Source organism: Mastomys coucha, unplaced genomic scaffold (genome assembly GCF_008632895.1).
Source record: "Mastomys coucha isolate ucsf_1 unplaced genomic scaffold, UCSF_Mcou_1 pScaffold5, whole genome shotgun sequence".
In the NCBI taxonomy this organism is placed as follows: Eukaryota; Metazoa; Chordata; class Mammalia; order Rodentia; family Muridae; genus Mastomys; species Mastomys coucha.
In genome coordinates, this window is record NW_022196911.1 from 72,402,062 (window position 1) to 72,428,939 (window position 26,878).

Genomic DNA, 26,878 nt, shown 5'->3' on the forward strand with positions numbered 1-26,878 from the left:
GACCAGGCTGGCCTCGAACTCAGAAATCCGCCTGCCTCTGCCTCCCAAGTGCTGGGATTAAAGGCAAGGGCCATCACTGCCTGGTACAGCCAGAGCTTTTAAGGACAAAAAAAAAAAAATTGTGAATACTTTTATAAATATAAATCTCTGTCCCCACATGATGCAATTGCTAAGGGGCTCTACCAGTGTTCATGACATGCACCTCTACCCCAATAAAACACAGAAAAAGAACAAGCCCTTCATCCCACCAACATATCACAAAGGATACTGGCCAGAGTGTTCATTTTGCTGTGAATTGACTTGAGCATTCCTCTCTGGGAAGTCATATTCTCTTTTGTTGCCATAGCAATGCTTCAAGAGGGGAGAAAAGAGACAATTTGAGTTGGCACGGGAGCACTATCTTGTCAGTTCTTCACACCTCTAAAAGCAAACAGAAAGCTTAGGATCAGCAGGAAATGGATACAAGTCCCTGCCCAGCTGCCTTCCCACTGTCCTTTTCTGACTGAACCTACTATTATTACACAGGGAGTCTTGTTATGAGTCATCTTGTGTTCAAAGTAACAAAAATGAGACATTAAGAGACAAATCATAGCCGGGCAGTGGTGGCGCACGCCTTTAATCCCAGTACTTGGGAGGCAGAGGCAGGCAGATTTCTGAGTTCGAGGCCATCCTGGTCTACAGAATGAGTTCCAGGACAGTCAGGGCTACACAGAGAAAACCCTGTCTCAACACCCGCCCCCCCTCCAAAAAAAACCAAACAAAAAAACCAAACAAAAAAAAAAAAGAAAGAAAAAAAGAGACAAATCATACATTACAAAGCTTCTTCAATGGCTTAGAAAAAACCCAACCATTAAAATAATTTTAATCAAGAGAAACTATTAAGAGGAAAGCAAAGAAACAACCATTAAAAAAAATCATGAGCATAAGAAAGGGGCCCAAGTCATACCCACATTCAACCAGCTCTCAACATATAAACAAATGGGGATTGGAAATTCTAGAAGACTTAGAAGGCAGATCTCGGGATTCACTAAACATACTGTGAGAGGGGAAGACAGCTCTTTTACAGAACAGGCCACGCTGTCGACCTGTTGAGAATATGAGTTGACCCTTGTCTGCTGTCACTTCCAATGATCCCCCTCCCCCCGCCCACCACATATACACACACACAGTAGGACGCTAGAGAGTAGGGTCAGTGTCCACTTTGATAAGTAACACATAGGCGAATGCTTTATATAGTAACATACAATATGCAAAGGGAGCAGTTGTACTTGTTTGAAGTAGTCAAAGAATAAAAGATACTCAAACTTATTTTAAAAAGAGTCCTAGAAATTGGGGGAAATGTTCGCTAGATATAATTTCCTGGTGTACTTTAGACACATCTTTCTCCGTGGAGCGTCCAGAACAAAAGCACACACTCTGGGGAAGGACCGTCTTAATCCCTGGTTCCCTTGAAGGCTCCAGGGAAGACAGCTGAAGACCCACAAGGAAGCCCTGGAGCCTGACAGTGGGAGGCCATGGACCTGGCAGTCCTGGGGCCGAGGAAAGGAACTCTGTTCTCTTGGCTCCTGTGCTTGCAGAGGGACTTGGAGGCCAAGGGGCTTCCAGGCTGGCTCCAGGAGGAGACATCATCTAGGCCATCCATTGTGGTAAGGTGCTAGGCGTTCATGGGCAACGCCTCACAGAACAAGCCGCCAGGTGTTTTATTGAAGAGAGATGCTAGAGGAATGACAATTATTCAAAATAATTTCACTATTGAGAAGAACACAATGAATGTGTAAGGAGACACATAGGATATTTACTGAAGTAAAAAAACCCAGCAACAAAAATATCAGAAAACACCCTACGAAGCCAGTGACCTCAAAGAACAAAAGCAGAAAGGCTTAAGTTTGGCAAAGGCTGTCTGGGGAAACCAAGGAGTGGCTGTCTAACGAGTGGTCAGGAAATGGTCACTGAAGATAAGAAAGGAAATGGAGAGTTACTGACAGGCAAACAGGCGACTTAAAGGAAGCAGAAGAATGAGACTACCTTTCATGATGCTGCCAAGAGGACCAGGAAAGCTACCTGTAGGGCTCTGGCCAGGGAAGATGAAGCAAGTTCTGTGTCACTAAAGTACACACACACACACACACACACACACATACTGGTGATATTGTATATAGTCAGTTCCTTAGAGAGGGGCAGTGATGAAGGCCAGGCAGAGTGTCATGAAGATCCTAGAATCCAGGCCACTGCTTCCCAAATGCTGGGAGACTAAGCATGTGCCATGACATCTGGGTCAGAGGATCCTTTCAAAGCATGAGGAAGCATGAAAGCAGCAGAAGAAATGGAAACTGACCAAATTCTGCTGGAAATTACAACATGGGCCTTTATGGTCTTATAGAAGGTAAGAGAATCCCAGCCTGTAGTAAGGACGGTGTCTGAACCATACAGGCCCCGGGTTTTTTGAAGGGGAGTCAACATTATCTCATGTGCACTTGACTCACAGAGGGTAGGCATTAAAAAATAATTTCCACAGAGCACTTTGTATTCCTTGGAGACTGAATATTACATTAAGTTATTACCTTGTTGAATATGCATGACTTCCAGTACCACATAAAGTCTATCTAGACATACTTTCCTACCTACCCCATCATCTGGAACTGAGCTGAGTGAAATGAAGGCTGTTATTTCAAGTTTCAAATACTTAAGAGATAAAATATAAGCTTCATATATATAATGCTTCAAAATGATAAATCATTGATACATTTACTGGAACTTCAGATTTTTTACTACTGCTCTGACCTAAACGTAATTACCCTTTTTTTTAAAAAAGATTTATTTATTTATTATACGTAAGTACACTGTAGCTGTCTTCAAACACTCCAGAAGAAGGAGTCAGATCTTGTTATGGATGTTTGTGAGCCACCATGTGGTTGCTGGGATTTGAACTCAGGACCTTCAGAAAAGCAGTTGGTGTTCTTAACTGCTGAGCTATCTCTCCAGCCCATAATTATCTATTTTTAAAAATTAATTTCCCTTGTATCTATGAGTGCATGTGTGCATTCGTGCCACAATGCTCATGCAGAGGTCAGAGAATGGCTGCTGAGAGCTGGTTCTCTCCTTCCACCAAGCAGGTCCCAAGGATCTGGTCGTCAGATTTGGTGGCAGGCAAGTCCATTAAGCCATCACTGTCTCTGGCCCCAAAGATATAAGAGACTCTAATTAGGGGATCCAAGTCCTCAATATTAGTTACTAATCATGTGATCATAGGCAAATCCCGTTGTTTCTTCTTTGTTTTGGAGAAGGACTCTACTGATCAATGTCCATCGCATGAAACTGTTACTACGAAGACTGAATGCCCTTAGAGAGGAAGGCCACAGCAGAAATGCATTCCTATCTAGTAAAACTGTCATCGCTTACAGAACATGACGTGACCCCTCTTCACTCTAGTGAACAGGGCTGGACTGATCTGATCATTAAGTGAGCAAACACAGAAGTGAAGTACCACAAAAACTACTCCCACCTTATTGTTTCTTCTATCAGACGATCAGAGCTGAAAAAGAAAGTTAAAAATTTGAATTACTAAACATATATTTAATAGCATTTATTTTTCTATGTGTATAAATTCTATAGCCATTTCTGTATATAGAATAATTAAGATTTTTATTTTTAGAGCATCTAGAGAAAAATCCTGAACTCTGAAATTAATTCTGCCATACAGTAAGTAATTTACACTTTGCTTTTATTTCTTAGCTTAAATCTTCTGGGGTTTGTGTGTGTGCACGCACATGTGTGTGACATTCCTTATTCCTTATTATAAATGTTTGTCTAGTTTTAATGACAGCATTAAGGAGTAAAAGTTAAATCTAGATAACTCAGAGTAGTCACCACTGTGCATCAAAAGGTAAGCATTATACCGGTTGGTTGAGACAGGTGACAGATGTGGTTCTGGTAAGCGTTATACCAGCTTGTTTGAGACAGGTGACAGATGTGGTTCTGGTGCCTCTAATTAGTATCACTCAAACATCAGATCTCCTTCCTTTTGGGGGAAGTAAGTTTTTTTTAAAACTAAACTAGATCTCAGCTCCTGAAACTTTAGACTCTGAGAATGTGAACACAGAAGATGACTGTGCACCCCTGATCTGCAGAGTGCGTATGTCCAACACCATGTAAGAAACAGTTACTCCGGGAGAAATGCACCAAGAGCGGAGCTTGGTAAGAGGCAAGTCAACATCAGCGAGGCAGAAGCAAGTCTCCAGACACTGCCATTTTACTTGGAGTGCGCAGAAATAAATATTTGCATTGCCCCAGCCACTTCCTTCCAAAAGAGTTAGTTACTCTGTTAATTTATAAAACAGAACACTGAGGTTTCGATTTAACAGTGATATAAAGTTCAGTAAAGATGAGTTTCATAAGAATGCCAAAAATACCTTGCATAAGTTCTACAATTAAGAATTTAAGGCCTGGTGGTGGCAGTGGCGCATGCCTTTAATCCCAGCACTTGGGAGGCAGAAGCAGGTGGATTTCTGAGTTTGAGGCCAGCCTGGTCTACAAAGTGAGTTCCAGGATAGCCAGGGCTATACAGAGAAACCCTGTCTCGAAAACAAAACAAAAAAAAGAATTTAAAAAGTAACAATAAACTGAGTAGTGGCACATGCATGTAATCCCAATATTTGGGAAGTAAAGGCAAGAAGATCAGAAGTTTACATAAAGCTATGTAAGGAGTTCAAGGCCAACTTGGCATACTTGAGACCTTTTCTCCAACAAACAAAACCAACAAGTAAGCAAACAGGCCTGAAAACCTTTAAAACCAGATGAATCCCAACATTCTATAAAACAATAAGGAAGCACCTTCTAATTGGCTTCAAATCCTCTTACATATTGAGTAAGAGCTAACCAGAAATATAACATACACACACACACACACACACACACACACACACACACACACACACACAATTTTCTTCCACCCAACCTACAGCACGGTCAGGATTTGAGCATGAGGCTGTCTGAGCCCCTTTCATGGACTTCTCATGTAGTAAAGCTCACAAGAGAGGATCCAAGCAAAAGCAGCTTGCAAATGCACAAGCCGATAGGTATGTTTGCTCTAGATCAAGGCACTTTGATGTTTCTTACTTAGCTGTAAGTAGTGTAGTGTAGGCTCTCCTTTTATTCTAAAACCCTTCAAATGTATGCTTAGGCATGTGCTGAGCATGTACAGGTACCTGTGGAGGCCACCAGAGGGCATCAGACCTCAAGCAGCTTTCTCTCTCCAACCCCTCATAATTCTTACCATAAACCACTTACATATTCCAAAGTCTAGCTCAAAAGCTGTATCCTTACAAAGCTTCTCCAGATGCACCTGTGTATACAGGCAAAACTAATTCTCTATATTATGCCCTCACATCAACTCATTTCTAATATTTGGAGGTTACATCAGCACGAGGAACTGTTAAGGACTTCAGATAGTATGCTACAGAAGTGACTCTCAACCTGTGGGTGGGTCATGACCCCTTTGGTGGTCAAACAATCCTGTGACAGGGGTCACCTAAGACCATCTGCATATCAAATATTTGCATTATGATTCATAAAGTAGCAAAATTATATTTTGAAGTAGCAATGAAAATAATTTTATGGTTGGGGTTACCCCAACATGAGGAACTGTTGAGGAAGAGGTCACAGAATCAAGAAGGCTGAGAACCGCTGTGCTACAGAGACAGAAAGGGGGTTCACCTAAATTCTCAGCTAAGGCATGAAAACACGCTCTCTCAGAGGGAGGCACTTGTTTACTACTCCTCTAAGCAGTGTGGCTCCCAGGGGTAGAGAATGACTTTCATGCATCTTTGATTCCCCAGAGTCTAGTACAGTACCTAGCACACAGGAGATGCTCATTAAATGCTTAATAAATGAACAAATAAACGAGTTAACATATATTTCTAGCATTAATAAAGTAACAATCAGGATTAGCATTGAAGCAATCCTTATAATTTTTGTAAGTTTTCCACAGCAGTATGCACATATATATTCTTATAATCATAATTTTATAATCCCACCTCCACTTGAAGTCTTCAGGAAAGTCATGTGCTGCCTGGGCGCATGACCTTAATCTCAGCAGTTGGGGGGCAGAGGAGGCAAATCTCTGTGAATTTGAGACTAGCATAGTCTACAGAGCAAGTTCCAGGACAGCCAGAGGTACACAGAAAACCCAGGTCTCAAAAAAAGAAAAAAAAAAAAAAGGTGTATGTCACTGAAGACAATTTTTCTTTATTTTATTTCAAAATAAAGAAAAATGAGCTGTATATAATAGCTCCTAACTGTAAACCAATTGTAAGGAAACCTAGTTCTTGGAAAGTGGAGGCAGGAGGATCAGAAGTTCAAGGGTCATCCTTGGCTAACCAGGTCATTGTGCTTTGACATTTACTTTACCACTGTAAATAACTAGAACACTTGAGACAAATTATCTCTAACAAGGAACCTTGGAATACCCAATGACAGCTGTCAGCCATTGACTAGTTCAAAGCCTGTGGTTACTGATAATCCGCAGGATTACAATATACAGGTCCCAGGATTTCACTTCTGAACAGTGCTGTCTGAGGACCACTTAACCAACACCATGTCTTTCTCGTCACAATGAACTGGTTGGTGTCTCTGAAACATGAGTCAAACTAAGTCCTTTGTTCTCTATAGCTGTCTGGTGTGTGGTCCTAGCGATGATTAACACTTGTTATCAAATGTGTATTTTGTAAACATTTTCTCTCTGCCTATGGTGTTTTTCCTTGGTGTAATTAGTTCACACATGCACAAACAAAAACAAAGAATACATATGCATGTGCATAAGTTGTTCTACTGTAGCTATTATGTGAATAATAAGAAGAAGCAAATAAGAACGTAGAGGCAAGGCTGATGCAAGCTTGCTGTCCAGAAGGTGAATGGGACTTGACTACCAGGCAGGAGATGTCCCCAATAGCAGCCCCATGGCATAGAACATTCATGTCTATTTCAACAAAACTGCATGAGTTAACAGAGTTCATAAATACTTGGGAAAGGGAAGGTCAAGCCCTTAAATGCCAAGATTTTAAATCATTTCACTCAGAGATGTTATAGCCGACCATTATATAACATGAATTCTGTGATACTTATTAAAACATTTTAGAGACTTATTTTTAAATTTTAATTATGTTTATTATGTGTGCACACACATGTGCCTGTGTGCAGGTGCCTGTAGAGGCCAGAGGCATTGGTTCTCCTCTAGTTGGTCCTACCAGCCAGCAGTTGTGGACTCTAATGTGGGGGATGGAGACTCAAACTCCAATCCTCTGCAAGAACAGTATGCACTCTTAACTGCTAAGCCATCTCTCCTGCCCCACAAAAAAAATTGTGAGATAAAGCCATTGCTTATTGTAAAGGTCACCACGTTATGATAATTTTTACAAAAATGGTCACGGTCTATTAATAGAGTTGGAATTTCATTTTACTAACACAATCTCAACATTAAAAGTACTTCAATTTCTATTAAATAAAATTGGGGGCGGGAGCTATTCAGTTGGGAAAGTGCCTGCTGTGTACACATGAACCTGAGTTCCATCCCTAGGACCCACATAAAAATGCAGCTGTGGAGTGGTGCACACTTGCAATCCTTGCACTGAAGCAGCACACACATGTACACCCCTGCTCCCATATAAAAAGTCCCTTTCTCTTTTAGTCCTTACTCTTCTTGCCTTTTAGTTGTGAGCCTAGCCTTCCATGGCTGAGCTATCTGTACAGACCAACCACTTACTTCCGTTAGTCTTACCCATTCTCCTATGCAGAAAGGTCTGACAAAGCCTTGGACATGCATTATCATAGCAATGCTGTGCAGTCTATGCCACCAGACTCACTTTGAGGAATAGCATACAAACAACAAAGTAGAGGATCTGGGCTCAAATCTCCATGGGTTCCAGACCAGCCTGTACTACATACATAGTGAGACCCTGCCTCAAAAAGGAAAGAGAAAGTCTCTACTGGTGACATAGTGAGGTTGGTAGAGTACCAGCCAAGCATGTGTGAAGCTCTGGGTTCAATCCCCAGTACCACATAAACTGGGCATGGAAGCACACACCAATTAATTTCAGCACTTAGAGAGTATAGGCTGGAAGATCAGAAGTTCTAGGTCTTTGACTTCACAGTGGTCAAGGCTAGCCTGGGATACACAAGACCATGTCTCAAACCAAACAAGCCTACCTAAAATATTTCTGCAAAGAACTTTAGACTATACAAATGACATAGCTGGTAAAATTTAAAGTTAAAATGTCAAAACTCTAAATAATCAACAGATAAAGGCAATAAATAATTCTTCATTCATAGACATGGTTAGACCTAAAGTAACACAAATAGTTAATGTGGTCATTCTCAATCTTACCTGCTAGGTGATCAACAGAATGAGAACAAAAAAGTTATCAACTAAATAGTGTAACCCATCTTATTTAAGCATGACAAGCTCTGTACAATGGTTCTGTATCTGAAAAGTTACCAGAAATAAATTCTTTGTAATTTTTGAATGTTTTCAACTTTATAAAATGACTTAACTTCAACAGAACTCATCCTTATGTAATACAGCTCTCACTGCATTCCAAAAGTGGAAAGTGAGAAGCCGAGTAATGGCCTTTCAGAGCAACTGGTCTTTCGGCTCTCTATAAAATCAGGCCATGATGGTTCCTTGTTAAAATAAGTATTAAATTTTAAAGAAACAACTCATAGGGAAGGCAGTGAGTTGTGGGACAAATACCAAAATGTTAGGAACTGTGTGTTTAGGAAAAGCTGCACCATTAAACAGTTGTGAGACCGTGACCTATATATTCTCTGATTCTTGTTTTGTCAGTATGTAGATGTTTGAGACTTACTAAAGAATTTAAATCTGTGTGTGTATGTGTGTGTGTGCAGCATATACACATATGTGTGCAGGTACACGTGTATATGTGAAGCCAGAGGAGGGTGTCAAGTGACCTCCTCTCCCACTCTCTGCTCTATTCCTTTGAGCCTGGACCCTGAGCCAGGGCTCATGTTCCCGGCTATCCAGTGATCTTCCTATCTCCGTACTCCAGTGCTGGGTCTCAGGCACATGAGAGACCACACCTGACTTGCAGGTGCTAGGATCTAAATCCAGGTCTTCACCGTTGTGCAGCAAGTGCTCTTTGCCATAAGCAATCTCTTCAGCCCTAGATTTTAAAATTTCAAAAGGATTTCACAAGGAATTCATTTTACAAAGCAAAAGATAACTGGTTACAGGAATAATTATTTCCTATAGTCCTTAAAGTTATTTTTATATTTGTGTATATATATTAAGTATTCACTAGAGAATAATTGAATGAAACAAGTAAGTTTTATACACTAGGATATAATATATATTCATGTTTATGAAAACAAAATTAACAGCCTTGCTTATAACCACTGATTCATACAACACCCAGGTATTAAGTGTTAATGGCACAACAAGGGCTGGAGATCCAAATATGCTATGGTAGATGAAGTTCTCCCTCATGAAACACATTCCAGGAGGGTCCGGCAGGGAAGACAGACCAAGCATTACACACAGTCAGAGGGCTTTCTGGGAAATGAAAGGGCAGCTTTGTTAAGTCACAGCAAGGGCGGGCTAGCTGAGTTAAGAGAGTTAGAAAAGGAAGCACAGAACCTAAACAAGCTATCCGGAAGAGTAAAAAAAAAAAAAAATTAAAACAATTGGACAAAACAAAGCAAAAGCACAAAGAGGATGACAGGGACATATTCTGGCACATGTGCGTTGAGGTTTGGTCTGCTGCTGTGTTTCGTCATGCTAAATACTGGCCGCCAAGATCTGGTGGCCTCAGGGATGAGATCTTCAAGTACACCTGGGCGTGCTATGTAACCTTGCCCCCAAGTTATCCCTGATTGGTCAATAAAGATGCCTACAGCCTGTAGCTGGGCAGAAGAGAGGAAGGCAGGGCTTTGGATCCAGGGCTTGGGGTCTGAAGCAGAGCAGGAGAAAGAGAGAGAGAAAGATGCCAGGGGTAAGGGATCACAAGAACTGGCCACGAGGGCTGGCCAGCTGGAGTCAAAGTGGCCCAGGTAGAACATGGCAAGTTTTATCTAAGAGTTATTGGCAGGGAATTAGACAAAATAGCTTAGAGGGTTGATATCTGTCCCAACTCGAGTGCTGTCTAAAGCTCATTATAAATATAAAAGTTTGATGTCTTTTATCTGGGAACTAAATGATCTAAGGTGGGATAGAAAACCCCAATTGATATTAATTTTAACAACAACATATATGGGAAAGGAAACAGGCCCAGGTAGTAGACAGCTGGCTGCAAAGAAACAAAGAGACATGAAACAATAATAAGATGACCAACACAACATGGAGGGTGCTACAGGCCCAGGGAAAGCTAATTCATTTGAGGGAATTGGGGGGAGAGGGGAGTATTAAAGTAAAATCTCTTCTAGTAAGTAGACTGGGTGAGGTTCTACGTAAGCACACTCCACCTCTGCTTACGGTCTGTAGTCTAGCAGAAAACTGAAAGCCAAAACTGATGCTGTCCAATTGCTAAAACATCACCGGAGCTCCGGAGCCTGGCATCTATCTCATCCTTGCTGGAAGCACTGCAGCTCCTCTGGCACAGGAGGACTTGTGTCTCCCACTGAGCTGACTCCAGTGAGCCACCTACTGGCTCAGGGACATTTGACTTCTATCCTACCACAAAGGAAACCCTGAACTGGATGGACTCACCGGCAACCTCTACATATGGAAGAAAGACACAACACTAAGCCCACACAAACTATTTTAGAAAACAGAGAAGGGACATGACCCAAATCACTTAAAATAGACCACACAAAAACATTTCCAGAATAGGAAACTACATCATATTTCAGAAGAATAATGTAGAATTCCTTAACATAAATCCAACAGTTACAGAAAAGAAAGATTTCATGATCAAGTGGGATTCCAGGTATTCAATACTGGTTTAATGTTTGAAAGTAATGTAATTGATCACATTACTGTAAACAAGGAGAAATATGATTGTTCCCCTCAATAGCTACAATTAATTATTAATTTAAAAACTATCAACAAGAAGATGCCAGGAAACAATCACTTCAGTAGCAATAAAACAAAACCAACCAACCAATCAAACAACCAAAAACCCTCCTTACACCTAGATCTAAGCTCCTTACTAACACATGCCCACAAAAGAAACCTCGAGGCTGCTTAGTAAAGTGGCTGAGTGAAGGGAAGGAACATACAACAAGAGCCATGAATGTTTCATGCTACCAGGAACTAAAGGAAGCACCCAGAATAACAAGGCATGCTAAGCGAGGCCCAATGGTATGGGCAACAAAGCAAAGAGACAGGACTTGTAGAATCTCCAAATATTTCCTTTTACATCTATTTGCTTTTATTTTCTATTTTTTAAAGTCAGGGGCTGGAGAGGGCTCAGCAGTTAAGAGCACTTGATGCTCTTGCAGGGGACTTGAGTTCAGTTCCCAGCACCTGCATGGTAGCTCACAACCATCTTTGTCTAGCACCCTCTTCTGGCCTCTTCAGGCACAAGGCATGCATGCAGCACACATATATGTAGGCAAAACACTCGTACACATAAAATTACATTTTAATTTACCCTGAATGTGTGAGTGTGTGTGTATGTGTCACAGCATACATGCAGAGGTCAGAGGACAACTTACAGAAGTTGGTTCTTTCCTTCCACCATGTAGGAGTGTGATCCCATTCCTAAGGACTTGTTCTGTGACCTCCATGTATATGCTGTAACATGTACCCAGCAAATACAAAATAGTAAATAAAATGTAATTTAAAGAAAAGGAGCAAGGCTCAGTGGTTAAGAGAACTGGCTGCTCTTCCAGAGGTCCTGAGTTCAATTCCCAGCAACCACATGGTGGCTCACAACCATCTGTAATAGGATCCTATGCCCTCTTCTTGTATGTCTAAAGTTAGTGATAGTGTGTTCATATAAATAAAATAAATCTTTAAAAAAAAAAAAAAAACAAAAGAAAAGGAGCTGGAGAGATAGTGCAGTGGTTAAGATAACTGCCATGTAAGAATGGCGACCAGATTCAAGATCACCAGACACTATGGGCAACACTAGGGAGATGCAGTGGACCTGTAATTCAAGCCTCAGCACGAGGAGACAAAGGATCCCAGGCGAGGTGGCTACACTAGCCATAGTGGTGAGCCATGGACTTGAGAGACCCTGCCTTAATGAATAAGGTACAAAAGAGAAGATTATTTCCAACCTCAGGTCTCTGCATTCTTATATACACACATGCATGCACACATGCATGTAAATACAAAAAGATTAATAATAAAAACAAAAAAACAGAATCCAAAAATAACTAGTTCTGACACTAGAAGAATCACAACTTCTAAAAAGACCTAAATTGTCTAAGTGGATAGTTCAGAGGTCGAGCACTGGCCTAGCATGACTTCATCTCTTAAAACCACATATAGGATTTTGATATGTGTATGTGTGTGTGTAAATGTACATGTGTTTGTACACGTATACTGAGATACACTCCTACTCTGTTGCTCAAAGTGGTCTTGAAGTGGTGAGTCAAAGCGACCATTCTAACTCACCGTCCTAAGTAGCTAGGATTACAGACACATACCACCACAGCCTGTTCTGTGTTTTTTGTTTTTTATTTTATTTTATTTTATTTTATTTTAATGTGTATGGATGTTTTGCCCACATATGTGCTTAGCACCTATGTAGGCCAGCAGAGGGCATCAGATTCCCTGGGACTGGTGTCACAGACAGTTGTGAGCTGCCATGTGGACTCTGGGAACAGAGCCCAGGTCCTTTGCAGGAGCAGCTGGTGTTCTTAACTGCTGAGCTACTGTTCCAGTCACTTGTGTCTGCATTTTAACAGTTTATATTTAAAGTGGTGGCCTTTAAAGGCAAATGAATTCAACAGTACCTTAAGCTTATCACACATAACTAATTGATGACATTCAGTAGCAAATAGCAAACTAATTCCTAACATTGACTATTTAGCATGGACATTCAAGGGCTAACAAGCTGAGCTCAGAGACAATTGTTCTGATCCTTAAGTTTTACCACAAAATACAAACAAGAAAAAAAAAATCAAGGGGAAAAATAGCTGACATGGGAGTAGAACGTGGGCCTTGTTTAAAGCACACTGATTCTTTACCCAATCATTTCCTGCTGAAATCTTGGGTTTGTTGTCGTTTTTATTTGTTTCTTTTACACTTGATATTTGGCCTTTTTATTCTTTATAAAGTTCCTTCAATAAGGTAAGTGGTAGAGGTCATTCAAACATAAGCCATCAGTATTACTACTGTGGATCCCATCAATACCATGCAGCAGGGTAAAGTGCACAGCAGCATGCTGGTTAAAGAGAGGAGGAAAACCCTCGAGGGCATCATTTAATTACAGCGAAGAGCTGCCATCCATTTCCACTGAACCACTCATGGCAGGCAGATCCCCACCAGCAAAGCCCTTCCTGTGAGAAATGTCTTTACAGGTAGACGATCAGCGAGCACAGGAAAGCAGGCAGTACTTACTTTCGAAGGTGGTCATGTTCTTTCAGAAACAGTTCAGTTCTCCTGTTGTTTACTCCAGACCCACTTTTATATGACCTAGAGCAACATCAAGAAAAGGCAAGAACTTTTTTTAGAAAATGCTGCAACATCAGGTTAAGGCACTGACCCCAATGACAGCAGAGGAGAGTTCTGTGTTCTGCACAGTTGCAAGTAAATAATAGAATATAATGCTTTTCACTTCCCTCAAATAACTACCACAGATGTAAAGGATGAATTTTGTTTCTCCAGTTTAGATTTAGGGGTTTTCTGTTTTTTACCAAACTAACCCAAACTTCCAAACAGGAGATCTTACTTTTCCTTTGCGTATTAACTTTCATATTATTTTCTCCAGCAGAGGTAGAACTTACTAATGAGCACATGGCACACGGGATAAGAAGCTACCAAACCAAGATACAGGAGAGACTGGCAAAGCAACTGACATGACTCTGAAGTCTATGCACCACCATTATGTAGCCAGATGATCTTAGACAGTCTCTCAACACCTACTCTTGTAAAATAAGACCTAATGATAGCTGCCTCTTTCAAAAGAATGTTGTGGACCCAAAAAGATAAAGACTGTGTAAAATGCAAAAACAATACAGAATACCCCAGCAAAGCCACCAGGAAACCCTGCCACTTAGGTGTTACTAGGCCTCACTCACTAACAAGCTCCCCTCTAGCACTGTGATGATAAACTCTTTCAAAGCTAAGCAGCCATTTTCATACCAACCATCTACAGAATGTCTTGTCCATAGTTGGTACTCAGACAATGGTTTAATGAATAAATGAATATATTTTTATCAACAGTTTTCCAGAAACTAAAGGGTTATATTCTAGTGGCTCCCACAAACTGTGGAAGAGCTAAATACATAGCTATTAAAGGCTGCCCTCTGTTGGTTCTGACTGCAGTCTTCAAATTGTGTATGCAAGCCAACTAGACAGAAGAAGGCATATATACTCCTAACAACAAAACAGTCACACTATAGGTCAGGCGTGGGAGTGCACACTTTTCCTCAGCTCTTAGGAATCAGAGTTTGAGGCCAGTCTGCTCTACACAGCAGGTTTTAGGTCTGCTAATGCTATGTACAGAGTCTCTCTAGGAATGTTTCTCAGAGCACACATATCATATACCATACTTGATGAGTGCGTGCTCTAGTTGATATAACATAAGTATCATAAACTATCACGAATGAGGCCATGGTCCAAAATGGGAAAACTGTCTTGGTGTGGTGGAAGCTACCTACCATCTCAGCCCTTGGGAAGCAGAGTCAGAGGGCACAACCAAAGCCAGCCTGACCTATGCCTCAAAGAAACAAAAACAAGACAGAAAATCTTCAGCATCAGCTAGATACTCTACAGGACTTCATCAGTCAAGGTCAGTTGTAAAACCAGACTATATGTGGAATGCTAGCCTATGCCCCTGAGGGGGCCTTGGAGCTATGGATGGAAAGAGCAAATCTTATGGACTGAGACTACTGTAAAATGCTGGAAGGCCTTAGTCTTGCAAGGCTTTGATTCTATATTAACCCTAGAAACTCCTGCCCCTCTACAAGCATAGTTCAGAATTTCAGGGCAGCAAATAGCTATCTGAACATATAAGTGAGAGAGAGAAGCAAGGGACAGGGACATAGAACCTTCAGTTATTGGCATTCATGCTGTTCTTAGTATGGGTGGGAAGGGAATCACTCATGCTGGGGTTAAGAAAGTTAAGGTTGGCCTGGGCGGTGGTAGCGCAGTCTTTAATCCCAGCACTCAGGAGGCAGAGGCAGAGGCAGAGGCAGAGGCAGAGGCAGAGGCAGAGGCAGAGGCAGAGGCAGAGGCAGGCAGATTTCTGAGTTCGAGGCCAGCCTGGTCTACAGAGTTGAGTTCCAAGACAGCCGGGGCTACGTAGAAAAATCCTGTCTCAAAAAAAACAAAAAAAAGTCAAGGTTTGCAAGGGCTTACAGGAAGACTGGGAGATGGCAAAGTAAAGTCAGCCCATACTTTAGCAAGCTTCAAAGGAAAATGAAATGGAAAATCAGAAATCCCAAAGTCTAAATCCCGGCTTTGCTACTCAGTTTGCAATTAGCCACAGACACAGCCTAAATCCACATAAACACTGCATATGAGAACATGAAGGGTAACTTACTCGATGTCTTTTCGTACTGATCCCATGAGATTCTCCCTTTCCCGTAGTGCCATAAAGTTTGCTTTGGTTTTATGGAATTCGTGTGTATAATCCTGAAATAAATCAACATTTAAAGTATTTTTAAAAGTACTTAAAAAAGGTAAAAGTATTTTTATCCTTTTAAAGTACTTGTACATGCCTATTAGCTACACGCTCCAAAACACTGAGTGTCCTACCACCTACTACCTTACCACACAGGACAGAATTACAAGGGAAAAAAATCTAAGACAAAATGACTTCAAATAGCCTAGGGTAAAAGAAGGGAGAGATTTTTCTACTCAGTGGTGTACTTAATAAGGCTTAGAGCTGCTGGGCGATGGTGGTGCACCCCTTTAATCCCAGCACTTGGGAGGCAGAGGCAGGCGGATTTCTGAGTTCAAGGCCAGCCTGGTCTACAAAGTGAGTTCCAGGACAGCCAGGGCTACACAGAGAAACACTGTCTCAAAAAAACAAAAAACAAAAAAAATAAAAATAAGGCTTCGAGCTGACTTTTTGAAACCCTTACCCCATCTCCACCTTCCCTGAGTGCTGAGGATCAACCCATAGCTTTACAAATGCAAAGCAAATGCTCTACCACGGAGCTATATCCCCAGTTCATTTTTAAGAAAGTTTATACTTTTCATCCATTTTGCCTATTGTCTTTCATATTTCTATTACTTTTATGTATATTGAACAATGGAGTCCTTTGCTGTAGTTCCTGACATTAGACCTTTCCTAGCTCTCCAATGCTCAGACATTGGGAACTTTGATGCATTTCCTTTCTTCCCCTCCATTCCTATGCTTTCTCTACATTTAAGTCTTTGGGGGAGGAGAAAAAGGGAGAGAAGGAGGAAAGGAAAAGGAGGGAGGGGGAAGAGAAAAAGTAAGGGAGGGAGGGAGGGATAGAGAGAAAGGAAAATCTGCCAGTAAAGCCCCAGTAAAGGCAACTGTCTCAAAAATAAAATTAATTTAAAAAAAGAACACAAAGAGCTGAGTATGGGCACATGCTTGGAACTTCAGTATTTGGAGGCTGAGGCAGGGGGACTGGAAGTCAGGGACAAATATGGATTACAAACCCAGAGCATAAAGCCTGCCCCAAAGAGAAATCATTTCCTATTTTTTTCCTTTATACACGTACATGTAAGGTTTCATTTATCCCCAAAGCTGGCTTTGAACTCCTGATCTTTGCCGCGGACCGGGATTTCTTACGGGGTCCCTTGTTCCACGGGACGAGGGGTTCTGGCCAGGTGTGCACGGGATTCGGCTTTTGACAAACAGACTAGACACGAGTGGTGTAAGGTCTGAGAAAGTCAGTCTCCTGCCTCCGCATTGTCGCCTGACACCCCAAACTCAGAAGTAACCCAGATATGTCCTCGTACTGGTGTGCTAAGAACTCACCAAGATATCATTTCTTCACAGCTAGCAAGAGAAAATTCGGACATTTCTTTCTGACCTTCACCAATGTTTCCAACTATCCTAGTTTAATGTTTTAAGTACTAGAGAGTAATTGAAAGGTTTCTCTCACTCTAAGACATTAACTGAAAGAGATATTACTTCTTAACTAATAACTGTTAAATGTACACATTACACTCTAAAACATTTGGCTTTTATACAGAAAAAGGGAAAATTGTATCTAGAGTTAGGTCGGGATTCCCCTCTGCCTGCCTCCAGCAAGAACCAGAGAATTAGCATAAGAATACCTCAACAGGGAGGGCTCCACCCCTCTTCCTCCTGTTTCACACCTAGCTACCAGACCCTGCTGACCTTGGTGTGGGGGCCGCTTGCCTACCGGACTTCAGTCTAGCACTAGGACTTGGGGAAGAAGGACTTGGACTCACATGCAGGACTAGCACTAGAACTTAGATGGGCTAGGACTCAGATTCATGTATCTCTCGCAGTCCCCTGGGCCCAGAGCACTTGGGGCCCGGGGGATGCAGCACCAGTTCAGAAGAGATAGCTGCTGCTTTAGACCCAGTATGTTTCAGATAGCCTCAGATGTACCTCAACTGTTGAGCTGCCAGATTTTTCATTTCTCTTTTGTAATGATTGTAAAAGCCTCATGTCATTTTTAAAGAAATACACTCAGACCTTACACCACTCGTGTCTAGTCTGTTTGTCAAAAGCCGAATCCCGTGCACACCTGGCCAGAATCCCTCGTCCCGCGGAACAAGAGACCCTGTAAAAAGTCCTGGTCTGTGACAGTTTGGTGCCTAACTTTTATCTTTAATTTCATTGGTGTATCAGACATACATGATGTTATTATATCAGACATACATACATATTATGAATTTGCCTCTTCCTTTCAAATGTTTATCTCAGGTTTTGCTGTTGTTTTTTATTAACTGTACCAATGAGAAGCTCCAAAGCAATGTCAGACATCTATAGGAGTTGTAAGTACCCTTTTCTTGTTTTGTTCTTTTCTTTTCTGAGTCAGGGTCTAACAGCCTGGTCTAACCTTTACTTTCTGATTCTCCTGTGTCTTCTTTCTAAGTGCTGGGATTCTAAGTCTGAACCAGGAGAAGTGGGAACTGAACTCAGGGTTTTGTGTGTGTATTCTGCCACCTGAGCTGTATTCCCCACTCCCTTTCTCTTCAGTGAGACCGTTTCTAGTGTTTTACCACTGACCACAGTCCTAACACTCAATTGTTGGTCCTTCTCTCTGGGAGAGTGCATGGGCGTGCACCTGGCCTTCTGGAGGCTGAAATGCGGGGAAGGGGGGGGTGGCTTGTGCATACTGATCACAAATCCTACCACTGAATTATACTTCTGCTCCTTGCTGTTATTTCCTCTTCCCCGACCCCCTTTCAAGATGAGGTTTACTATGCATCCCTGGTTGGCCTGGAATTCACTATGAACACCAAGTTGACTTCCAACTTGTGGTACTCCACCCCCCTCTATCTTGCAAGTGCCGGGGTTACAGCTGTGTGCCACCATACTCAGATTCTCAGTTGTGGACCAGAAAGATGGCTCAATAGGTAAAGGCACTTGTTGCCAAACCTGACAACTTGAGTTCAATCCCAAGAATTCACATGGTAGAAAACTAGAACTGAGTTATGTAAAGTGTCCTCTGACCTTCACACATACACACATGAACGAATGAATGAATGTTAAAAAGAAAAGTTTTGGAAAACATTCCTCTTTGTTTAGGTGTGTGCACATGTGTTTCCCATGTACATGCGTGCAAAGGCCAGAAATGAACATGGGAATCTTCCTCTATTGCTCTCCATCTAGTTTTTAAGTATCCCAATGAATCTAAAGCTTTTTCTTTTGGCTAGGATAGCTGGCCAGCAAGTTCTTAGGATCATCTGTCTTCATCTCCTACAAAGTTGAGGTTGCAGATACATGTGGCCATGCCTGGCTTTTATATGGGTCTTAGGGATTTGAACTCAGATTCTCTTGCTTTCATAGCAAACACTCTGACCCATGAATCCATCTCTCCTGTTCCTATCACCGCCACCACCACCTCCTCCTCCATCATCATCATCCTGAGGCAGGGTCCCTATGTGGTCCTCGCTGATCTGGAACTCATTATATAAACTAGATTGGCTTTGAACTCACTGAAACTGGACTGCCTGACTCCTGAGTGCTAGGATTTAAAGTTGGGCACCAACTTTTAAAGGGTTCTTAAATCACATGGTTGTTTAACTTTTCTCAGTAATGTTTGCCTTCCAATCTATACATCTGTACTTTAATACCACCTTATAAATCTTTACACATTTATGATGCTTTGTTATACTTTTGACATTTGTTAAAAAGTCACTGTAACCAAAGTCAATTACTCCTCTTCCAGCTTCCTCAGTAGCACACACCATATACCACCTGCACTACGTCCCATACACCACCTGCAGAATGTCTCTGTGTCGCTGCAGCGTGTGCATCAGGGCTGCGTTCAGGGAGGGTACCCCTGCACTGTGGGTGTACTCTGCCATTTTGTCGTTTACTCCTGTAAGCTAGAAAGAAAAGGAAAATAGTTTAAAAAGCACTAAACACAGCTCAAGTAAATTATCTGCCTATATGTACTCTTGGCTGACAATAAACAAGACAAGACCAGTCACCGGCAATTCCCACAAATAACATGTTACATTTTGGATGGCTGCCATTAAAAGTCAAGTGGTCAGAGGAGGAGCACACTGTGATGAATGGATGCTTTTAGTAAACAATATAATGTAGACTCATATCTAACAAACAGCAAACTAGCTGTTTACCCAAAAGCACTTACCCTTGCCAAAAGCTGTTCAATCTCAATTGCCATAGTCTCAAACATTCTGTCTTGGCTCGATCCATTTAATAGGGGTGTTGTATCAGAACTAAAGAGAAGTTCAATTAAAAAAATCCATTACTTAGCCCTTTAAAACATCCTTAAAATAATCAGGTAATTTTTCTTTTTTGTTTTGTTTTGTCTTTTTGTTTTTTTCAAGACAAGGTTTCTCTGTGTAGCCCTGGCTGTCCTCGAACTCAGAAATCCGCCTGCCTCTGCCTCCCAAGGGCTAGGATTAAAGGCATGCACCACCACTGCCCTGCTCAGGTAATTTTTCTTAAAGAGATCAAATAAACTCCAAAATATTCCTTCTCTTTCTTTAAAGATAATGATTTCATGGTCAGCAAAGTGGCTCAGTGAATAAAGGTGCCCGCTGCCAAGCCTGGTGATCCAAGTTCAATTACTGGGATTCACATGGTAGAGGGAGAGAACTGACTCCTATAAGTTGTCCTGAGTGAGGTAACCCCGACCCAAAGGACACACACGGCATGTACTCACTGATAAGTGGACAGTAGCCACCAAGTACAGGATAACCACGCTACAATCCACAGACTCAAAGAAACTAAGTCACAAGGAGGACCCAAGGGAGGATGTGTGAGTCTCACTCAGAAGGGGAAACAAAATAGTCATCTGAGGTGGATGGAGGGAGGGAACTGAGGGGAGAGGGGGTGAGGAAGGGAATGGGGGTCAGGTGTGGAGAGAGGGGGAGGAGAGAGCTGGGAGTAAGAATAGAAACTGATGGGGGAGCATCTCTAGGACTAGTTGGGGCCCTGGGATGGGGAAGCTCCTGAGAGTCTATGGGGGTGACCCTAGAGACTCCTACTAGTAAGGGATATGGAAACTGAAATGGCTACCTCTAGTAGCCAGGCAGGACTTCCAGTGGAGGTGGGGGGGGGGCATCAACTCTCCCACAAAACCTTCAACCTAAAAATGTATCCCGCCTTCAAGATACACAGGATTAAGATAGAGCAGAGATTGAGGGAAAAGCCAACCAATGACTGCCCCAACTTAAGACCTATCCCATGTGAGACAGCCAACTCCTGACACTATTAATGATACTCTGCTGTGCTTGCAGACAGCAGCCTAGCATAACTGTCTCCTGAGAGGCTTCATCCAGTAGTGGATGGAGGCAGGTGCAGAGACCCACAGCCAAACATCAGACGGAGCTTGGGGAGTCTTGTGGAAGAGTTGGGGATACATCTGAGTGAGCTGGAGGGGTCAAGGACACCACAAGAAGACCTACAGAGTTAAGTAACCTGGGCCCATGAGGCTCATAGAGACTGAAATACCAACCAAAGAGCATTTGTAGCAGATGTGCAGCTTGGTCTTCATGTGGGTCCTCTAACAACTGGAGTGGAGGCTGTCTCTGACTGTTGTCTGCCATTGGATTCCTCTGCTCTAAATGAACTGCCTGGTTGGGCCTCAGTGAGAAAGGATGAGCTTAATCCTACTGCAACTGGATGTCCCGGGGTGGTGTACCCAAGGGGGGGGTGGTTTCACCTCTACTGAGGAGAAGGGGAGGAATAGTAAGGGGAAGGATTGTAAGGGTGGGGCTGGGAGGAGAGGCCGCCATCAGGATATAAAGCAAAAAAAATCAATGGAAAAAAACTCCATACATCCTAAAATACTAAAAAACAGAACAAAATATAAATGATAGAAAGGCATTCCAAATGCTGTGCACCCTCCCCCAAATGACAAGGAATACTCTAATCAACTAAAATTCTGAAAGAATAATGGAAAAGCAGCAAAAAACTCACAATAGTGAAGGAAAAAACTGGCTACAGATTACGTTATGGAGCCTAAGAAAAAATGATCTTTAGCTTTTTTTCCCCCCAAAAAATGGTTTCTTGTGCCTTTAAATTCCCTCTTCCTTTAATGGCTCTTATCAAAAACAAAAACAAAAACAAAAAAAAAAAAACCCCAAAAACAAAAAACAACAACAACAACAACAACAAAAAAAAAAAACCCTGAGATTTAAATGACCTGATTAGAAGCAGTTATTCAGGACCCAGCAGACAGCATTCAGGCTAACAGCCGAGGCCAGCATGCCTTCAGACCAGCACCCCTCCCTTCCACTCATAACACACATCCACCTCATCCTAGTTTATGAGAATGTGTTTAATGTCTCTTTATATCAGAACAGCCACTCATAAATCTGACTTTTCACAGATGAAAGATGTCTGACAGATGCAAATTCTAAAGTTTCATTTATCTCTTCTCAAAACCAGTACCTTTTCTTAGAAACCCATACTGTACACATGATCTCACAAGCAGCTTAATACAGATCAGTTATTCCCAACACAAACAAAATGGACCACACTCTCCCACCTGAGTGGAGACTGATTCCTGCTCTTGCACAGTATTTGAATGTGACAACTCAAAGACTGCCATCAGTTCAACATCAAAAGCACCTCAGCGACCACTGCTCCCTCAAGTGTTTACTTTCACAGTGAAAACAATCAGTGAAGCTGCTAAAGAGCTGCTGGTAAGAACTTTTAAAAACATTACTTATTTTACTTTACTTATGGGTATGCTTGTTTGCCTTTGTGAGTTTATGTGCATCATGTGCATTTAGAGCTGGGAGAGACCAGAGGGCACCAGCTTCCTAGACTTCGATTATAAGCACTTGTGAGTGTGGCCATGTAGCTGCTGAGAATCAAACCTAGGTCCTCTGCAAAAGCAGATATATCGCCAGCCCCAGATTTTTTCTTCCTTAAAGACAGAGGCTTGTTTTGTATACACAGGCCAAGCTAGCCTGGTACTTGTGGTCTTTCTGTTCTACTCTCTTCAGTGTGGGATTATAGGCATGTACCATGCCCGGCTTTAATATGGATTCTTACTTCAGATATTTCACTGGGTCATAAGCTTCATTTCTTCTTTAAACATTCCCATTTCTATGCTTTGTAGCATGACATAAAAATATCTAGTTCTTAGGCAGGCACACACCTGTATACACCTGTAATTCCAGTATTTGGGAGGCTGAGGTAGGAAGGTAACAGGGTTGAGACCAGCTTGGACCACACAGTGATCAAAGTGGAGACTGGGGGTCAGTTTTTTATTGTATACCATAAACCAAGGTTGTGAGCGTATCTCCTAGGATGTACAACCAGGGAACAGCTCTCTATACTGCTGATCTGAACCCTCCTACAAGGTACACTGAAGAGAACAATGGGCCAGCAGAGCTCAAGAAGGAAACTACTTGTCTTCTCATATACATATGCCCAGCAAATGGTATTTACTGTTCTTTAAATATTTATTGAATGAATGAGTAACAGGGCAATCTCTACTACTGGATATTCCATATTCACTATTCTTAGAACAGTAAAGAAGTCCAGGGAAATGGTTAAAAAAACCCTCATTCTCAGGGCTGGTTATGAGCGATGACTGTTCTTCCAGAGGTCCCGAGTTAAATTCCTAGCAACCACATGGTAGCTCACAACCATCTGTAATGGAGCCTCTTCTTGTGTGTCTGAAGACAGTGACAATGTACTTACATAAAACAAATAAATCTTTTAAAAAAAACCCTCATTCTCTATAACATTAGGATTCAGTTGAATTTAGTTCACTTAATAGGTGTGAGATGATCCATAGCTCTTGACTCTCAACATACAGAAAAAAACCCCAAGACTTCTAAGAGAAAAGTTCTGTTCACTGATGACTTTATTCATGTGACATGCTTCCAATCTGGAAATCAAAACAAACACTGAGCACGTGTGGTGGTTTGTATATACTTGGCCAGGGAGTGGCACTATTAGGAGATGTGGCCCTTTTGGAGTAGGTGTGTCACTGTGGGTGTGGGCTTTAAGACCTCATCCTAGCTGCCTGGAAGCCAGTATTTTACTAGCAGCCTCAGATGAAGATGTAGAACTCTCAGCAATGCCTGCATCATGCCTACCTGGATGCTGCCATGTTTCTGCCTTGATGATCCTAGACTGAATTTCTGAACCTGTAAGTCGGCCCCAATGAAATGTTGTCCTTATATGACTTGCCTTGGTCATAGTGTCTGTTCACAGCAGTAAAACCCTAAGACACATGCACAGTCAGTCTTTATTTTCCAGAGCTGGGGATTATAGTTCCCAAACCCAGAGCTCCAGCCTCAGCCTGCAACCTCATAACCTTAGGCTCTCTAGAGAAAGCAGAATTAGCCCCAGTTTGTAGCTGAATTCAGAATGTTATCAAGACATTGTTTCTTTAAAAGGGAATCCAAGCAGAGAGCAGAGGAAAAGCAGCCTATAACAATATTTCCTGGCAGATTTGAGATATAAAATTGTATACTCGCTGGAAAAAACAAATGTGAGCCTTAAATCCAGAAAAAGGCTTTCTGAACAGAAAGTTTACCCACTAAGAAACAAAAGCAAAAATGATCCTCAGGCTCCTTACTTGGTGAATGAAAGTGTGCAAAGCACTGGGGTCCATGGGGTACGCTAGCTTGTTTCTAGGTCCCAGAGTCAACACACTGTACCTGCTAACTTTGCAAGCCACAGCCCTTATGAAAAAGGATCAACACTGGCTACATTCGTGAAAAGAGATTTGTTGGGATGAATACAACACAGTAGCCTTAGGATGTGTGCTCTGGGGATTCGAGCTCAGTTTTGTTGTCAACATTAGCTAGAAAATATCCATCCTCCACTAGTCATCAAAAAATACAGAAATAAGAGTTGATCAACAAATGACAACTCTGCTATCAATAATCTCATTACTGGGTGTATACATAAGTACAATCTGGGTGAAAATGTTCATAGCAATATTTATACAAATTTTTAAGAACAGAACTTTAAATACAGTGATCATATTAGCTATTAAAATTATTACTAAGTAGCAAAATTAGAAATGTCTATCAAATAGTTAAGTCCTAATATAGTAGTTTAATATATGTAGCAAATAAAGACAGTAACCAAATGCACCCACAGCTGAACTTCAAAGATGTTAAATTAAAAAAAAGCAAACTACAAAATAGCTTTTATAAAATACTATGAATTACCTAGAAATACCAAGATCTGTAACAAAAACAGTGATATTTCTATGTAAATGAGGAGGACAGTGTGGGACACTACCAGGGGCTTCATCTGAACTTGCCATGATTCTTTCTTTCTTTTTTTATTTTTAAAGATTTATTTATTTATTATATGTAAGTACACTGTATCTGTCTTCAGATGCACCAGAATAGGGCATCAGATCTCATTTCGGGTGGTTGTGAGCCACCATGTGGTTGCTGGGATTTGAACTCATGACCTTCAGAAGAGCAGTCAATGCTCTTCCCCGCTGAGCCATCTCACCAGCCCCAACAATGACTATTTCTTAAAAAGAGATACTAACAAAATAGCATTCATGATGTTATTCCTTATATTTCTAAGAACCTGAAACATTTCCTTATTTTTTTTTAAACAAATGATTAAGTAATCATAAGATTTAAAAATATAGACTTTCAGCCAGACATGTACACACCTTTAATCCCAGCACTAGGGAGGCAGAGGCAGGTGGATCTCTTATGAGTTGGAGGCCAGTCTGGTCTACAAAGCAAGTCCCAGGACAGCCAGGGGCTGTTTACACAGAGAAACCCTGTCTCAAACCAAAAAAACCCCAACCGTTCCTTGAGCTTAATAATCTAGTTTCTCAAAAGCAGGAGCAGCAACAACAACAGCAGCAAACTTCCATGACTGTGAGGATCCTGCACTAGATTCATTCTAAAACAAACACCAGGAAAACAGTTTGCATACTTGTATCCAGTTCCATTCAGAAATTAGAAAATAAAAATATCAACAAGATAGTGGTGGTGGCGCAGACCTTTAATCCCAGCCCTGGGGAGGCAGAGGCAGGGGCATTTCTGAGTTGGAGGTCAGCCTGGTCTACAGAGTGAGTTCCAGGACAGCCAGGGCTACACAGAGAAACCCTGTCTCAAAATACAAAAACAAAACAAAACAAAAATGATGTGGGCAAACCGACACTTCTGTGAACTGACTGAGAATAAAATTTCTTTGGATTTGCTAAGGGAGCCCAGAATGAGTTTACAATCATGTGTCCCCTGTCTTGGTCTTCTAGTGCTGGCAGAGGTGTACAAGACTGGCTTCAGAAACTTACTATTGATACAAACTCATTTTTAAACTCTAGAAGTTTCTTCCTGAGCTATCACAATCGTTGTCTGAGATCTCAAATAAATGTTAGTCTTAAGAATTAGGAAGGATTTCAGTAAGATACACACACACAGATACAGACACACAGACAAACACATACACACACACAAAGATAATGACAAGATCAAAACATCAGCAGTTGAGCAGCAGACCAGGTTCTCTGTCAGTTTCCTTTGAAAAGCACCACAGAGTTTAAAGTGTACAAGAGTCTGGCAGTACCTATACCTATCGCGTCCTCCGTCCCGGGCGCCGCTGTGACTGTAGCTCGTACACAGTTTACTGAAGGAAACTAGTTTCAGGTCAAGTTCGTTTTCTAGCTGTCGAGCTTGTTTCCTGAGATCTTTAAGAAAATTACAAAAGTAAATCATTAGTCTGTCAGTAGTCGTTAAATTCATAAGACTATTTTAAGAAAAGCAACTATGAAAATAATCACATATTGATCTCTGATCTAGTTACTCGGAAACCAAAGGCGTATCTAAAAAAGTAAACTGGTCAAGTATTTAAACTTCAGATGGGAGACACACAACCTGTCACTTTTCTTTCAAAGATAGCTTGACAGCCAGTGCCATAGCATCCCCGAGAACACTTACAACAATGACCAAGGAGAGAATATAAATCACAAAGAAATGAAGATGGTTTATAATCCTCACATCAGTTTACCAGCTAACTTTGTAAGAAGCCAGCATTCTTTTTGACACAATTCTCTTTTTATGTTTCAAAACTCTGTTAGGAGTTTGGATTTTTTTTTTTCATACAGGCAAAATACCTTAGCAATTAAACACAAGGAAAAAGCAAATTAACAAAAA

At 41.5% G+C, this 26,878-nt stretch overlaps 1 protein-coding gene across 2 annotated transcripts in view; it reads right to left on the minus strand.

The window, feature by feature from the left end:
- Positions 1–26,878, minus strand: part of Gosr1 (golgi SNAP receptor complex member 1) — a 36,398-nt gene that overhangs the window by 7,581 nt on the left and 1,939 nt on the right. Inside the window, exons 2-8 of one of the 2 annotated variants that reach the window (XM_031351388.1) lie at positions 26,298–26,412; positions 19,903–19,990; positions 19,526–19,633; positions 15,666–15,757; positions 13,520–13,594; positions 3,503–3,532; positions 269–351 (exon numbers count right to left, since the gene is read on the minus strand). In XM_031351388.1, coding sequence (XP_031207248.1) covers positions 269–351; positions 3,503–3,532; positions 13,520–13,594; positions 15,666–15,757; positions 19,526–19,633; positions 19,903–19,990; positions 26,298–26,412 — 591 coding nt within the window. Of the gene's footprint in view, positions 1–268; positions 352–3,502; positions 3,533–13,519; positions 13,595–15,665; positions 15,758–19,525; positions 19,634–19,902; positions 19,991–26,291; positions 26,413–26,878 lie in introns of both variants that reach the window. The other variant, XM_031351387.1, reaches the window with a different exon arrangement.